The sequence below is a fragment of the Rhinopithecus roxellana genome, chromosome 1 (assembly GCF_007565055.1).
Source record: "Rhinopithecus roxellana isolate Shanxi Qingling chromosome 1, ASM756505v1, whole genome shotgun sequence".
Classification (NCBI taxonomy): Eukaryota; Metazoa; Chordata; class Mammalia; order Primates; family Cercopithecidae; genus Rhinopithecus; species Rhinopithecus roxellana.
Genome location: NC_044549.1, coordinates 18771781 through 18787538, shown reverse-complemented (window position 1 = coordinate 18787538; position 15758 = coordinate 18771781). Strand labels below are relative to the sequence as shown.

General features: G+C 35.4%; 1 protein-coding gene across 1 annotated transcript; it reads right to left on the bottom strand.

The window, feature by feature from the left end:
* Window positions 1-9066: 9066 nt before the first annotated feature.
* Window positions 9067-15512, bottom strand: LOC115898381 (olfactory receptor 5AC1-like). The gene is made up of 2 exons (XM_030933337.1): window positions 15419-15512; window positions 9067-9995 (listed from the first exon to the last, which is right to left on the bottom strand). Exons 1-2 carry the CDS (start codon window positions 15510-15512, stop codon window positions 9067-9069), a joined length of 1023 nt encoding a protein of 340 aa, XP_030789197.1.
* Between the last annotated feature and the right edge of the window lie 246 nt (window positions 15513-15758).

Genomic DNA, 15758 nt, shown 5'->3' with positions numbered 1-15758 from the left:
GTGCTGTTTTGAGGAAACATCAGTCAGATCTCCCTCAGAGGCTATCTGAGGGTTCCCAGCAGAATAAGCCATCACCTGAGGCTCTGGTTGCATGACCATTTGGAGTTTGATGGCCTGAAGGCAAGAAGAGACAAACCAAGTTGTGAGAAAACATGTATCAAAATGAAACAAGGGGAGGGGTAAGAACAGCTTAAAAATCCCAAGGACTTTTGCCAGTTTACACAGGGAGAGGGAGGCCAAAAGCCCAAATGGAAAAAAAAAAATAAAAAATTACCCTTTTGCTGGTATGTTCCCTTCCCCTGAACAGAAACCTAAGCCAACCGGTTTAAGGTTTGCGAAATTAACTCTTTCCAGTTTGCAGAATGCATCTGAGAGGAGTGTCCCATAGTACGGAGACACAATTGCTGTCAGTGAAGAGAGGGCAGAGGAGGAGAAAGGATAAAAGAAGGTGCTTTTCAAAGGAGTCCCAGGGGTTCGGGATGCATTTGAAAGGGGTACAAACTGAAGATGAATTGCTACCCATCTAGAAAGAGGGGAGCAGGCATCCCTGGTTCCCATCACTGTCTAGCAGACACCTGGGGTACATGAGGGAGAGAAGGAAGACAGTCCTCTTTCCCTCTTCCTTCCTGGCATTCCCAAGTCCCGGCAACTTTGGCAGGTGCCACCATGGATGCCAAATCGTCTTGCACTCATGAAGCAGGCAGGACCTAGAGAATAAGAATTATCCACCTATGTCTCTATCCTACCTACTGTCAGTAGCCTTGGATTTCCCTAGACCTCATTTATTCCATGGATACTAGCAAGACCTTTATCCACGAAATGGGAGGTTTGGATTAATCGGCAAGAATTAGCCATGCTCACTGGCACTGTTCCTTGTAACCACTGTTGTTGTCTGCCTCTGGATCCCTTAGGTCCAGTTTTCCTTCTTAGGGCTTTGACCGAAGCTTGGGATTGAGTTTGGGACAAAAATGTGTCTCGGGCAGGTGGAGCGGGGTGGTTGCATGAACTCCTTATCAAAAGCTGAATGCTAAGATGAAACTGTGGAGCTGAGTCCTCCTCTAACAAAGGAGAGAAAAGGATGTCTTGTGACACACCCAGATAACTGGTGACTATAGTTATGCTTGCTAGGATTTGGGTGTATTGTACTCGGCTTTGGTTAGCTCTTTTGGTCTCACTTTCTTAAAAAGGAAACCTCCAGGTGATGGGCATGCTATTTATTCCATTCACCTGGCAGGATTTGCAGGATAATTGCTCAGAACTAGAATATTGATAAAGATTTTTACATTACCCATCCCTCTTATTCTTTTTGAGTTGAAGCCAGAGATTGCTGGTTGGTTCACAGGAACAAGCAAGGTTAGTCTAAAATGTAGGCAAAAACTTAGTAACAACTAATGAGTTTAGAATTTAATGACGAATGATAAGTCCCTCCAGTTCTCATTTTTGTTAAGAAGAAACCAAATCATCATAGGACTGAGTGGTTTGCAAAATAGACTTTAGTCTTATACTTGGCCTGATTATTTGCATAAAGTGCAACAAGAATAATTATTTCTACATAGGCCTTTTAGACTGGCTTTGATGTAACTCTGTTCCACAAAGAGTCTGAGATAAGAGCTATTAAAACTGAGCCCAGCCATGGGTTTGTATCCCCAAATATCTGTGAATTGAGTGATCCTCTCTTCTTAAGGTCCTGAGATAAACTTGGAGCTCCTAGGCCTGCTGGAAAGTGACATTCTTTACTGACCACAGGTCAGGAACCCAGTACAGGGGCTGTGTAGGCAAGGGTATGAAGCCAGTTTCCACCTCCCATGGGGGGGGGGTTTATCAGCTCTGCAAGTTGAGCTTGAGTCCTTAAAAGGAACAACACCTTTCCATTGGTAAAATAACCAGTTTCTCCAATTGCATCCTGTTGGAAAAGAAAAATGGATTCTTATTGAACTGCAAAATAACTACATTGCCATAAGTTAAGAATACTCACAGATAGTTTCCAAATTCTAGAGGAACCAGGCAGAGAAAAAGACCAATATGCTCCAAAGTTGGTTCACGGGAGTATACCTACTCAATTAGTAAAGGCTGTAAATAGTTCAAAATTAGTTTCCTTGACTCTGAAAAACAAAATAAGGATCAGCAATTTTCCAAGCAAAAATCAAAAAGATTGCTTCAGCTTTCTCAGTTCAGTCCATGTAATTCTTTTTTTTTTTTTTTTTTTTTTTTTTTTGAGACGGAGTCTCGCTCTGTCGCCCAGGTTGGACTGCAGTGACCGGATCTCAGCTCACTGCAAGCTCCGCCTCCTGGATTTACACCATTCTCCTGCCTCAGCCTCCCGAGTAGCTGGGACTACAGGCGCCTGCCACCTTGCCCGGCTAGGTTTTGTATTTTTTAGTAGAGACGGGGTTTCACCATGTTAGCCAGGATAATCTCTATCGCCTGACCTTGTGATCCACCCATCTCGGCCTCCCAAAGTGCTGGGATTACAGGCTTGAGCCACTTCACCCGGCCCAGTCCATGTAATTCTTGATTCACTTGATATTTGTGAACATTTCAGCTCTTCATGAGTCCTGTACATTTTTCTTTATTGCAATGTCACAGCCTCCAAAGTTATCAGAAACCTGTATTGAGAGCACCTGTCAAAATTCTGTAGCTCATTATAAACCATCTTTTGAAATGGATTAGAACAAGACAACAATTGTCGGTGAATAACAAAGTGTCCAGGGTAGTTATAGTTAGAAACACAATTGACAAAGAAGTTTGGTGATCTCCACAGCTTACAATAACTTAGTAACCTTAATTATGATTGATAGTATATACTTAGACATCAGCATTTTAGAAATCCCATGCAATTTTGAAACATATATTATTATTATTTACCAAAATATAACCTAAAGAGTATTGAACACCATTTGGCAATTCCATGAACCTAAACATATCAAATAATTCTGTTTACATCTCTTTTCTGGACATGGCAAAGGCCCTCTGGAGTCTCTGAAAGGTATCAGGAAAGACAATTTTGAAACTTAAGTTTGATTTTAGGAAGTCTGTTAAATATGTTAGAAGTGTAAAACACTTGATATTATGAAATAGAATACCCGATTACCAAAAATTACTTATTTTGCAAGAATGATGACTCAGATTTTAAAGAAGCAAAAACCTTTAGACTGGGCATGATGGCTCATGCCTATAGTCCCAGCACTTTGGGAGACTGAGACGGATGGATCACTTAAGGTCAGGAGTTTGAGACAAGCCTGGCCAACATGATGAAAACCCGTATCTACCAAAAGGACAAAAATTAGCTAGGCATGGGGCAAATGCCTGTAATCCCAGCTACTGTGGAGGCTGAGGCAGGAGAATCACTTGAACCAGGAGGCAGAGTTTGCAGTGAGCCAAGATTGTGCCACTGCACTCCAGCCTGCACAACAGAGGAAAACTCCATCTAAAAAAAAAAAAAAAAGCAAGAAACTTTTATAACCCTGTAAAGATTTTGCTAAAGAGCAGATTAGTGCCTTAAGAAAACCTTGTTGTGCTTTTATTTCAATGCTCAATTTACAGAAAAACCATATGACTTTTTTGAATTTGGCCAATATGTTTGCACATGAAATTTCTTTTGCAAGATTAATTTTACAATCCTCCACCAAATTGCTTGAACTTTTAGCTTTATCTTATGCAATTTAAAACAATCCTTTAAGAATTTATATTTTTGTGTCTTCTTATAATCTTATTGAAAACACATTTTACCATTCTTACATACCTCACATGTAAATCTGTTTCCAGTAGTTGCATTTACATGTTATAATGGTAACTACTAGCAATTTCAACTTTAATGTGAAATCTGGTAAGTTGTTTTAATTCTGTGCTAAGTGCAACTAAAGTTTGACTCCTTCCAGCATAATTAAGGGTGTGGTTAGTTCTGTATGTCCCCAGGCCTTACCAGTTGTGAGGAAGGTAAGTCAGATAGTTCTCAAAACCTAAAAAGCAGTTATAACCTTAAAACACTTAGCAAACCTTGCATGTGGCCTGCATAATGTATTCCACCTATTTACATTTTGATGGCATCTGCATTTGGCCAATAGTTTTTAAGGCTGTTGTTTTATGTACTGAAAGATACCACAGATTTTATGTTCCCTTTAAAAAAAATTGATCCTAGCACTTGTCTTCCTTTAGGCCAATTAATTACAGCTGTTTTTATAGAAAACACACACAACACACATACAGCTACTCAGACAGGCAGAAGAAAACCCATGAGCCCTTGAAGAGACAGGGCTAGGAAAACATGCAGATATCAAACCAGAAAGGACCCATTCCATAAGGCAGGATTGCTAAACAAAGCCTTGCTCTAGGGTTACGAGCCACATCACCAGGACGTAAAATAAGATGGAAGCCTGCTGCTAAATTTGCTACAAACCATAGAGACATGCAAAGCATACCAGATTGGCTACAGCTTAAGACCAGCCTCACAAATACTTTTTCACAATTAAAACTTTATAGAGAATATAAACAGCGATCCTTATCATTTCTGGCCTAATAAAACATCTTCTAAAAAGAAAACCTTGTTTAAAAGTTAACTGTTGACAGGGTGGAAAAAGGGAAAAAAAAAACAATTTAAACATACCTGAGGAAGAACTTCTTATTCTTATGCAACTGGTTCCTCCACCAGGAAAAAAAACTTAATTGCTGTGGGACAGAGCTGACCTCCCTGGCCAGAGGAGGAGAAGACTCCATGGGTGCATGGCAAGGAATGCTAGACAGTCACAAGGGGTGCCTTGGGGCCTGGGCAGCTGCTGTGGTTCATTCAGGCCCTGTGTGCAAGTTGGACATCATGCATACATGCGGCAGACATGGCCATGCACCCCAGCTGGTAGGGAAAGGGGAGCAGAGAGCTGCCCTGTCCAACTGGCCTGTGTGCACACCTGTGTCCTTTGGGGAGCTCAGGTATTATAAAAGAAAAAATAGCTGCTGTTACTGTACTTAAAAAAGGAAGAGGAATGTCTTAGGACCAAAAGGCTCAGAAGCAACAGTGAGAGGTTTTGAGTCCCCATTTCACTCACTGCTTCTCAAGCCCCACATTCTGGGCGCCAAAGCCGTTGTAGGACTTTCTCTTTTGTTCAGCTAAGAGCCGAGTCTTTGTCACATAGCCATGAAATATTTGGCTTGCAGACACTTTGAAGGGTGAGAAAAATGGAATGTATTGGGTGAAAAGGAAAAAAGGGAGAAACAGGGACTCTCAACAGAGTGAGAGTCCTGCTAGTATAGGCTTCCTGCCTCACAAATTAAATCTCAGTTTCCACCCAGGAAGAGGAGGGGCCAGTCTCCTCCCTTCTGCAAACGGACACAAATTTCCCAAAGCTCCACCCCAGTGCACATTCCTCCCAATGCAGACTGGTCAGAGGTTCTCTGGGGATCCCTTTGTACTTGGCTGTCTCACTGTTGTAACTAGAAAATATTTTATGTAAGTCTTTTGGTAACCACAAAACTAAAACATATTGCAGACACACCAAAAGAATAGAATCAAAGTATATCACCACACACAACAACAAAGCACAAGGCAAGACATTGAAAGAGGAAGAAGAAACAAAGGACCTGAAATTCAACAAGAAAAAAATTAATAAAATGTCATCAATAACTATTACCTACTAATAATTACTTTAAATGGAAATAGTTCAAATTTTCTCATTAAAAGACATACAGTGGCTAAATGGATAAAAGATATGACCCTACTATATGCTAGCTACAAGAGACTTACTTTATTTACTTCTTTGTTTAGAGACAGGGTCTCACTCCATCACCCAAACTGGAGCTCAGTGGCACAATTATAACTCAATGCACGCTTGAACTCTTGGGCTCAAGCACTCCTCTTACCTCAGCCTACAAGTAGCTGGGACTACAGGCACTTGCCACCACATCTGGCTAATATTTTAATTTTTTGTAGAGACAGGGTCTTGCTATGTTGCCTATGGTGGCCTTAAATTCCTGCCCTCAAGCAATCCTTCTGCCCAAGTCTCCCAAAGTCCTTGGATTACAGACATGAACCACTGAGCCCACTGAAGATTCACTTTAGCTTTAAGGGCAGTTACAGGCTGAAAGTGAAGGAATGGAAACAGATATTTAATGGAAAAGAAAACCAAAAGAAAACAGATTGCTATATATATATACGAGACCAAATATACTTTGAGTCAAAATCATAGCAAGAGATAAAGAAGGGTACTATATAGTGATTAAGGGGTCAATCCATCATGAAGATATAACAATTATACATGCACCCAACATTGGCACACCTAAAAATACAGTTAACAGAAGTAAAGGGAGAAATATACATCAATACAATGATAGTAGGGAATTTAATATCCAACTTCCAACAATGGATAGAGCATTGGGACAGAAAATCAATAAAGAAACTTTGGACCTAAACTACTAGGTGGACCTAACAGACATATATAGAACATTCCATACAAAGTACACAGAACATTCTTCAGGATAGATCATATTTTAGACCACAAAACAAGTCTTAACAAAATTAAGAAGATTGAAATTATATTGTGTTTTTTTTTTTTTCTGGTCACAATGATATGAAACTAGAAATCAATACAGGGAGGAACATTGAAAAAGTCATTAGTACATAGAAATTAAATAACACATTCCTGAAAAACCCAGTGCATTAAGGGAAAAACCAAAAGGGAAATTTAAAAATATCTTGAAATAAAATGACAATGGCAATACAACATCCCAAAACTTCTGGAGGCAGCAAAAGCAGTTCTAAGCAAGAAGTTTATTGCAGTAGGTGCCTCCATTGAGAAAAAGGAAAGATCTCAAATAAACAATCTAATTTACACCAAAAGGAACTAGAAAAAGAAGGACAAACAAAAGTTAGCAGAAGAAAGACAACAGCAACAGTAAAGATAGGAGCAGAAATAAGCGAAATGGAGTCAAGAAAAAAACATAGAAATGGTCAACCAAACTAAGATTGATTTTCTAAAAAGATTTTAAAATTTGACAAACCTTTAGCTAGACTAACAAAGAAAAAAAGAAGACACAAAATAAAGAAATGAAAGAGGAGACATAACAATTAATTTTAGAGAAATACAAGGGATTGTAAGAGATTATTATGAGTACTTATTTGCCGAAAAATTAGATAACCTAGAAGAAATGGGTAAATTCCTAGACACATACAACTAGCCAAAAGAGAATCATGAATAGAAGACCTGAACATACCAAAAATGAGTAAGAAGGTAGAAATGGTAATCAAAAAATCCCTAACAAAAAAAGCCCAGGATCAAATGGCTTCATTGGTGAATTCTACAAAACATGTAAAGAAGAATTAATACCAATCCTTCTCAAACTCTTCTGAAAATCAAAGAGGAAAGAATACTTCCAAACTTGTTTACAAGGCCAAAATGATTCGGAACTAAGACTGTGAAGCTGGACAAGAAAAGAAAATTACAAGGCAATATCTGTGATAAAAATAGATGCAAACCTCTCAATAAAATATTGGCAAACCAAATTTAAGAGTACAACAAAAGGAACATCATACATCATGATCAAGTGTGACTGATTCTTTGGATGCAAGAATGTTTCAAAGTGTGCAAATCAATGAATGTGAAATGCCACACTAACAGAATGAAGGACAACACACCATGTGACTATCTCAATAGACATGAAAAAAGCATTTGACAAAACTCACCATCCTTTCATGATGAAAACTCAATAAATTAGGTATACAATAAATGTACCTCTGCATAATAAAACCCATATGATAAGCTCGCAGCTATCATACTCAGTAATAAAAGCTGAAAGATTTTCCTGTAAAATCAGGAGCAAAGCAAGATTGCCCACTGTCACTATTTCTGTTCAACATACTACTGGAAGTTCAAACCTGAGCAATTTGGCAAGAAAAATGATAAATAAAAGGCATCTGAGTTGGAAGGAGAGAAAGACAATTGTCTCTCTTTGCAGATTACATGATCTTTTGCATGAAAAATTCTAATGACTTCACCAAAAACTATTAAAACTGATACGAATTCAGTGATGTTGCAGGATACAAAATGAACACACAGAAATCAGTTGCTTTTCTATACACTAACAACAAACTAGCTGTTCCTATGTCCATAGACTTTGCTTCTGTTAACAAAGTTACTATACATTCCTTACAAAACAGTCAATGACAGAAAAATAAAGATTTTATTGAAGGCCTTTAAAAAGCATTTCAGAAATCACAACCATTCCATAGTGGCACTTACTCAAATTAAGACATATTATATTGTGTAAATGCAAGTAAATAATTTTACTTGTATAATAAAAACTTAAGAAATTGTAAGAATAGTAATTATGCAATTTCTGAGTTTTTGCTACAGTAAGTGTACATAAATATAGTAGAGCAGACCATTAATTCTTGAGGTCACATAGCCTGAAATCTTCCAAAATCCACAAAATCTTCAATACCACTACTGTCTATAATTTACCTGGTAAGTTGTACTATGTGTTCTCGCAAATGTAAGCCATAATTTTATTCAACAGTCCACTTTTTATTTTATCTCATCTTCCATTACTCTCAGTAAATTCTACCAACATTCTATAGTCTGCACTTTTCTTCACTACAAAGAAAGTTTTCTCTTCAAGGATAGTTTCCTCCAAGAAGTCACTTTACCTGAGTCTCTGAATAGTTGAAAAGCAGCAAGACTTTCAAAATACAGGCTCCGGACAGTTGTCTGGGATCAGTCATAACAAACCCAAAAAAGAAACACTTGAATTTCTGTGACAGAAAAGTTATAAAGTACTGTATCTAATCTAGTAGGAATTTACAGAGAAAACACTTTTAAATTCTAAATGCTCAATTAAAAAAAAAGAATTTTCTATTTTTCCGAAAAGAATTTTACAAAGAATTCAGTTTTGTGTGACATGAAGACCCCTTTCCATTGAAGCAAATCTCTGTTGGAGCAGACTCTCATCACGCAGCGCTCAGAAACTCTCGTGGACACCATCCTTCTGTTAAAATTGTAAAGCCAAGGCTAATTTGTATAACTCGAGGCCCCTATTTTTGCAAAATTTAAAAAGAAGTTTGAAAGTTTCCTTAAAAACTGTTTATTTATTTATTATTCTCTTCAATGCACACACGACCTCTTTATTCCTCAGACTGTAAATAAAAGGATTTAGCAGAGGAATTATTATTGTGTAAAATAAAGAATACATTTTGTCCTGACCTTCAGCTGGTCCAGACCCAGGACGCACATACATGAAGAAGAGAGTGCCATAGAACAAAGAGACAGAAAGCAGGTGGGGACTGCAAGTGGAGATGGCTTTCCTTTTACCCTTCTCAGCCTTCTTTTTCAGGATGGCCAAGAGGACACAGGAGTAAGAGACGATGATAGTCATAAACGTGAAAGATTGCATAAAGACTGAAAATACAAAAACCAGGAGCATATTAACTCCAGGGTCAGTACAGGAAAGTTTAAACAGCTGTAAAATTTCACAGTAGAAATAATGTATTACATTGGACTTGCAGAAAGTTAACCGAAATAACAAACCCATATGCATTATAGGATGAAAAAAACCAATAATATATGAAACGCTTAATAATTGAATGCAGAAGATATTGGACATCACTAGTGGATAAAGCAAAGGGTTACATATGGCCATATAACGGTCATAGGCCATCACTACCAGGAGGAAACATTCTGTGCTTGCACTGGAAGCAAGAATATAAAACTGGATCATGCACTCAACCAGGGATATCACATGATTCTTAGATAAAAAATTTACAAGCATCTTGGGAGTCACAGAGGATGAAGTGCACGCATCTGCAAAGGCTAAACTGCCAAGGAATAAGTACATGGGGGTGTGAAGGTGGGGGTCCTTCCAGATGAGAGGCATCAGGCCAAGGTTGCCCACCATGGTGATGAGGTAGATCACCAAGAACACCAGGAAGAGGGGCACCTGCAGCTCTGGACGATCTGTGAGTCCTTGGAGGACAAAGTTCATGATCTGTGTCTTATTTGCTTCCATTATATCCACTCAGGCTGATTACTACAATGAGAAAGTAAGTGAAGAACACAGTCATAAAAGACCATGAAAGTAGTCACATTTTATTTGAAAAAAAAAATGCACCTTCCTTGTTTATGTATCTGTTTTCATCAGAAGATTTACCCTTTACCCTTGAGTAAGTATTCTTTCCAAATGATAAGTGTTTGGAAAACTGATTCTAAAACACATATATATTTATATATATAATATACATTAATATATTATATATTTATATATAATACATATTAATATATTATATATTTATATATAATACTATTAATATATATATTTAATATATAATACATATTAATATATTATATATTTATATATATAATACATATTAATATATTATTATTTTATATACATCTATATATATATTTTATCTATATCTAAATCTATATATTTTATCTATCATATTAATATATTATATATTTATATATTATATATATTTCTAAGTTTAATTTCTAAACTCACTTATTTTATACAGGCAATGAAATCCTATATGTGTGTGTGTGTGTGTGTATCTCCTATATATTTTATATATCTCATATATATATAGGATTTCATTGCCTGTATAAAATAAGTGGGGTTTACTGTTTAATTTGGGCAATTTTATTGCAATTTAATGATCATCTTCTAATTTAAAAACTTTAAATAGAAATAGAATAAGCTATTTTAATGTGCTAAATGTTATTAAATGAGCACACATGTTCTAAGCAATAAAGCACTTCCTTTCACATTAAAAGCTACTTGAAATGCTCACTATGACCATAATTATGCAATATTATCTTAGAAATTCTAATACATATGAGATGTTAAAATTAAATGAAATAATATAGTAAAGATACAAAATATTAAAATTTTAAGATAGAGTCATATTTTTGCTGATATTTTATTATTAAATAAATAACAGTAGTTGAAGTGACAATATGAACAGTATGAATAATACAGTGTGCAGTAGTGTTAAAACATGAAGACATTCCATAGCATAAGATATGATGTAGAAATAGAAAAATATGATAATAAAACAAAATAAGGACTCTGGGAGAGAGTTTCAAGTATATATAGAAATTTAGTATATTGCATGGATGATGAATAATTGAGAAAAAATGATGATTTATTCAATATATAGTACAGATGTAAATAAGTGGCTATCTGGAAATAAAGTAAGAATAGTTCTCTCTCTCATACCTGATTTTAAAATTGTAATCGATCAAGCACTTGAAAGTAAAAATCGAAAGATCAATTTAGGTAGGGCACAATGGCTCACGCCTATAATCCCTGCTCTTTGGGAGGCGAAGGTGGGAGGCTCACTTGAGATTGGGAGTTCAAGACCAGCCTGGCCAACATGGTGAAATCCTGTCTCTACTAAATAAATAAATAAATACAAAAATTGGCCAGACGTGGTGGTGCATGCTTGTAATCCCAGCTACTTAGGCTGAGACAGGAGAATCGCTTGAACCAAGGAGGTGGATATTGTAGTGAGCTGAGATTGTGCCACTGCACTCCAGCCTGGGTGACAGAGCAAGACTCCATCTCAAAAAATAATAAATAAATAAATAAAATAGCAATTTAAACATTCTAAGAAAATTTATGAAATAAATATAATGTAATAGCTAACCAAGATAGGAATCCCATAAATAATAAAGATATAGGCATATTTAATCTAATTTTTAATTTCATAAATATGTAGTATGTGACAAACCTCTTACTAGGTGAAAGATGAATACAAGTTTGGAAAAAATATCTACAGTAAATATGGTAGGTAAAATATTAGTACCCATCACATACAAAGAAATCTTACTGATTAGAAAAGTCAAATAATTCAATAGAAAAATTAAAAAGGAATTAAAAGGCAAGTCACCAAAATAATTTCAAAATATCTAATAAAGTTAGGAAAATAATGCTCATCTTTTGCAGTATATACGATGTACTAACAAAGTAACAATAAAATATAACTTTTCACTCTTCAGATTAGCAACATTTGCTGCTTGCAGAAACTTGGAAAAGGTTGCTCTCACACTTACTGGTGAAAATGTTAATTATTAAGTCTTTTAAATACAATTTGACTTTTTTTTAAGAAAAAATACACATGCCTTTCAACTCAGCAATCCATGCCTGCAATCTATTTTACAGCAATAACATCAATTCATAGGAAGAGAGATCTACCAAAGCATTATTCATGGTGGCAAAAGACTAGCAATAATATAAAAACCAATCAGGATGAAGCAAAGGTTGAACAAATCCTGATGTAATCATCCTAATTAAAATTGTGTCAGCCATTTAAAAATGAGTTATAGCTCTACCAGTTGACTCAGAAATTTCCAAAATTGTTAGTAAAGTGAAAAAAAAAACAAGATGTAGAAAAATGGATATGTTTTGATCACATAAACAGATAATAAATTGTTAAAATATTTGCATATAACCATATGAACATATAGATAGGATGAAATTATATTGTTAATGTTTCATGTCTGAGTATAGGAAGAGGACAGAATAAGAGAGATAAGAGAGATAAGCAGTCTCCCCACCAAAAAAAGGGTGTGATTAAAATAACATATATGTTATCATCCTATTTATACAATTATAGATCTCTTTATATGTACAAAGCTTTACATTAAAGAATATACACAAGCTTGCTAATAGTGAGGAAGAGAAATGGAGCAAAACAAGAATGACAATACTATTACTGCACTTAGTGAGTAGCAATACAAATTCTAATAAAAAGTAGAAATTAATAAGTTTTTGTAAAACTGTATCTTAAGCAATTTTGGGGGGATTATGTAGCATATTCTTTTAAATATTCTCAATGGTATCTGACTCCAACCATTAAGAGTGATTTTTTTACGGGGGAGTAGTCAAAATGTTGGTAAATAAATAAGTGATCAAGTATAATAAGTTTTAATAGTTTTCTTCATATCCAAGTACCTTTTTGGATACATTGCTAAATATTGTATAATTTTTGTTAATATTATATAGGGAATATTTGATGTGATTTTTTAAGAAATTTGTTTGATTTTTTTCTATGACTAAAAACTTTGTCTTCAAGAAAATCTAAATGAAGAAATCTGAAGCTATTTGGAGGTGAATATAGAGCTTCTTAGATTACCTAGAAGGAGAAAATGCACCTATAATTTGGCATTTACATTTAGTTGTTTCTCAAAATAAAATGAATAACACAATTGTACACACATACTTCTTGTTGATTAAAATACATTTTAGAAATTTGCCTGTTGATTAAAATTGGATTTAACTTTAAAATTATCCAAAGGCAACTTTTTTCATACTAGGTCCACATTAAGAAGGAGGATGAGTTGTTATTTCCCATGTTCACTGAGAACAGAATGAAAGAATATTTGTTTTAAAAATCTATCTTTGAAAGTATATATTCCCAAGGAGCCCTGGAAACACAACACAAGCAGCAAGAAGACTGACTGACATGTCTCAGCTAAAATTTGGTCTATGGACCCACCATTTAGTTTCCAAAGTGGAAGTTTTGTTTGAGTGAACCTTTTCAATCCCAACCCATAATTGATATTTCCAATTTGGATAATTAGGTCAAGAGCTATCAAGTGTTTTGAATCTTTTCCTAGATAGATAGATAGATAAATAGATAGATAGATAGATAGATAGATAGATAGATAGATAGATAGATAGACAGATAGATAGATGATAGATCAGATAAACTAGATGGATAGATTAGATAGGTAGATGATAGACAATAGAGAGATAGATATAGATATGATATATTGGATAAACTAGATAGATAGATGATAGATAGATAGATAGATAGATAGATAGATAGATAGATAGATAGATGATAGATAGATGATAGATAGATAGATAGATAGATGATAGATAGATAGATGATAGATAGATGATAGATAGATAGATAGATAGATAGATAGATAGATAGATAGATAGATGATAGATAGATAGATGATTGATAGATAGATAGATAGATAGATAGATAGATAGATAGATAGATAGATAGATGAAATCTCCATATGTATCTCCCCATTAGTTTGGAATCAAGGAGCCTAAGAAAGTTATCACTGATGACTTTAGCTCATCTTCTCACTATTCTATGAAAAAATAAAGAAGCTTGAACAGCATAACTTAGTTGTTCATATATTGACAAAGGGAAGTTTCTACAGTAAGAATTACTTCTGAAACTTTTCAGCCATCATTATTATTTTTTTCCACTTGTCTCTTTTTTCTATTATTCAAAGTTTACTATTAAAAAGAAATCTTTTTAACATGTGTATGTTTCAACAGTAAAGCCTAGTATTTATGGTAGGCATCGAAAACTATCTATCGTGAAGGAAAACAGAAAATTTCACGTTTACCACGATTTTCATTTCTTACCTGGATATTTTATTTTTAAACAGGCAAATTCACAGGCTATATATAGTGAAAATTAGAGAGATTCAGGTGTCCACTCAGTTTCTGTAAGTCTTTGGAAGATTGAGAAAGTGGTAGTTTTCCTGAAGGAAAGTTGGTGGTTTCCTGGAGAAAAAAGAAATAGAAAAATATGTATATTTCCTATACCATACACTAGAGGCAGAGTCATCTTTATAAATTGCCAGACTGACAAATTCACCACTGCTCTCACATCTACTACTGCAACTCCACTCAAAATCCTTAAAATGAAGAAAAATGGAAGGTGCAGACTGAAGCAGTTGTTACTGTGCAGATTTTCCTTGGAAATATCTACGGCAAGAAGATAAATTTTGTACTCTTTTTAAAATTTATTCAAAGAAATAAAAAAGAAGAAGAAAGAAGAAGAAGAAGAAGAAGAAGAAGAAGAAGAAGAAGAAGAAGAAGAAGAAGAAGAAGGAGAAGGAGAAGGAGAAGGAGAAGGAGAAGGAGAAGGAGAAGGAGAAGGAGAAGGAGAAGGAGAAGGAGAAGGAGAAGGAGAAGGAGAAGGAGAAGGAGAAGGAGAAGGAGAAGGAGAAGGAGAAGGAGAAGGAGAAGGAGAAGGAGAAGGAGAAGAAGAAGAAGGGAATTCCCTCAGTGAAAGTTACTAGTAGATTCCCTGCAGGATAAAGGCAAAGTTGTTCTACTGGGCATTGTGAGCTAATCAAAGAACACCCCAGGCAAATGCAAGTATAACAACTAAAACCACACTTCAGTCTTCAGGTTTCACTGTGAGGAAACAATCCTTAAAGAAAAAACTCTCCCTTAAACTGATATCAAGCCATTGTCAAGCCCATTGTTTTGTCTCTTTAATGTCTGGTGAAACCATCAACCTCTCTCCAAATTCAAGACAATCATCTCCTGCCTGCAATACTTAAATGACCTTTTAATAATCCACATGTGTTTTTCTAACATGTCCTCCTGCTAATCTCTGCATTTGAGCCAACGTCATCTTGGCAAAATGCCAGATTGCTGAGGTCACTGCTGCTCAGACCCATCACAGCATCTCCACTTAAACTCTCAAACTGCTTCGTATGGCTCTTATAAGGACAATCAAAAGCCTTAGGCCCACAGGTCCCCTCCCTCATACTCAATAATATTCTACACAAAGTTTTTGCCTAATGTAATTAACAGGTTTTTCAGGTGAATTATCCCAATATTTTTTGACAATAAGATAAATCTAGGAGTTGAAATTAAAAATCAGAATTTCATTTGTGACTCACATATGCAATGTTGCTGAGAAAAAAAAATGAGTTTATCACTTTTTAAAAAATCTTACTATAAAAATTAAGAGTTCTCTTTTAAAAGTGTCCAAGCATCCAGTTTCTCTCCAG

What these genes read in the sequence shown, in the direction of transcription:
- LOC115898381 (XM_030933337.1), bottom strand. Translation starts at nt 15,512, where the DNA reads ATGAGGGAGGGGACCTGTGGGCCTAAGGCTTTTGATTGTCCTTATAAG. An exon ending in AAGTGGAGATGCTGTGATGG is followed by an intron (nt 9,996 to 15,418) that starts GTCTGAGCAGCA and finishes AATCAGCCTGAG; the next exon opens with TGGATATAATGGAAGCAAAT.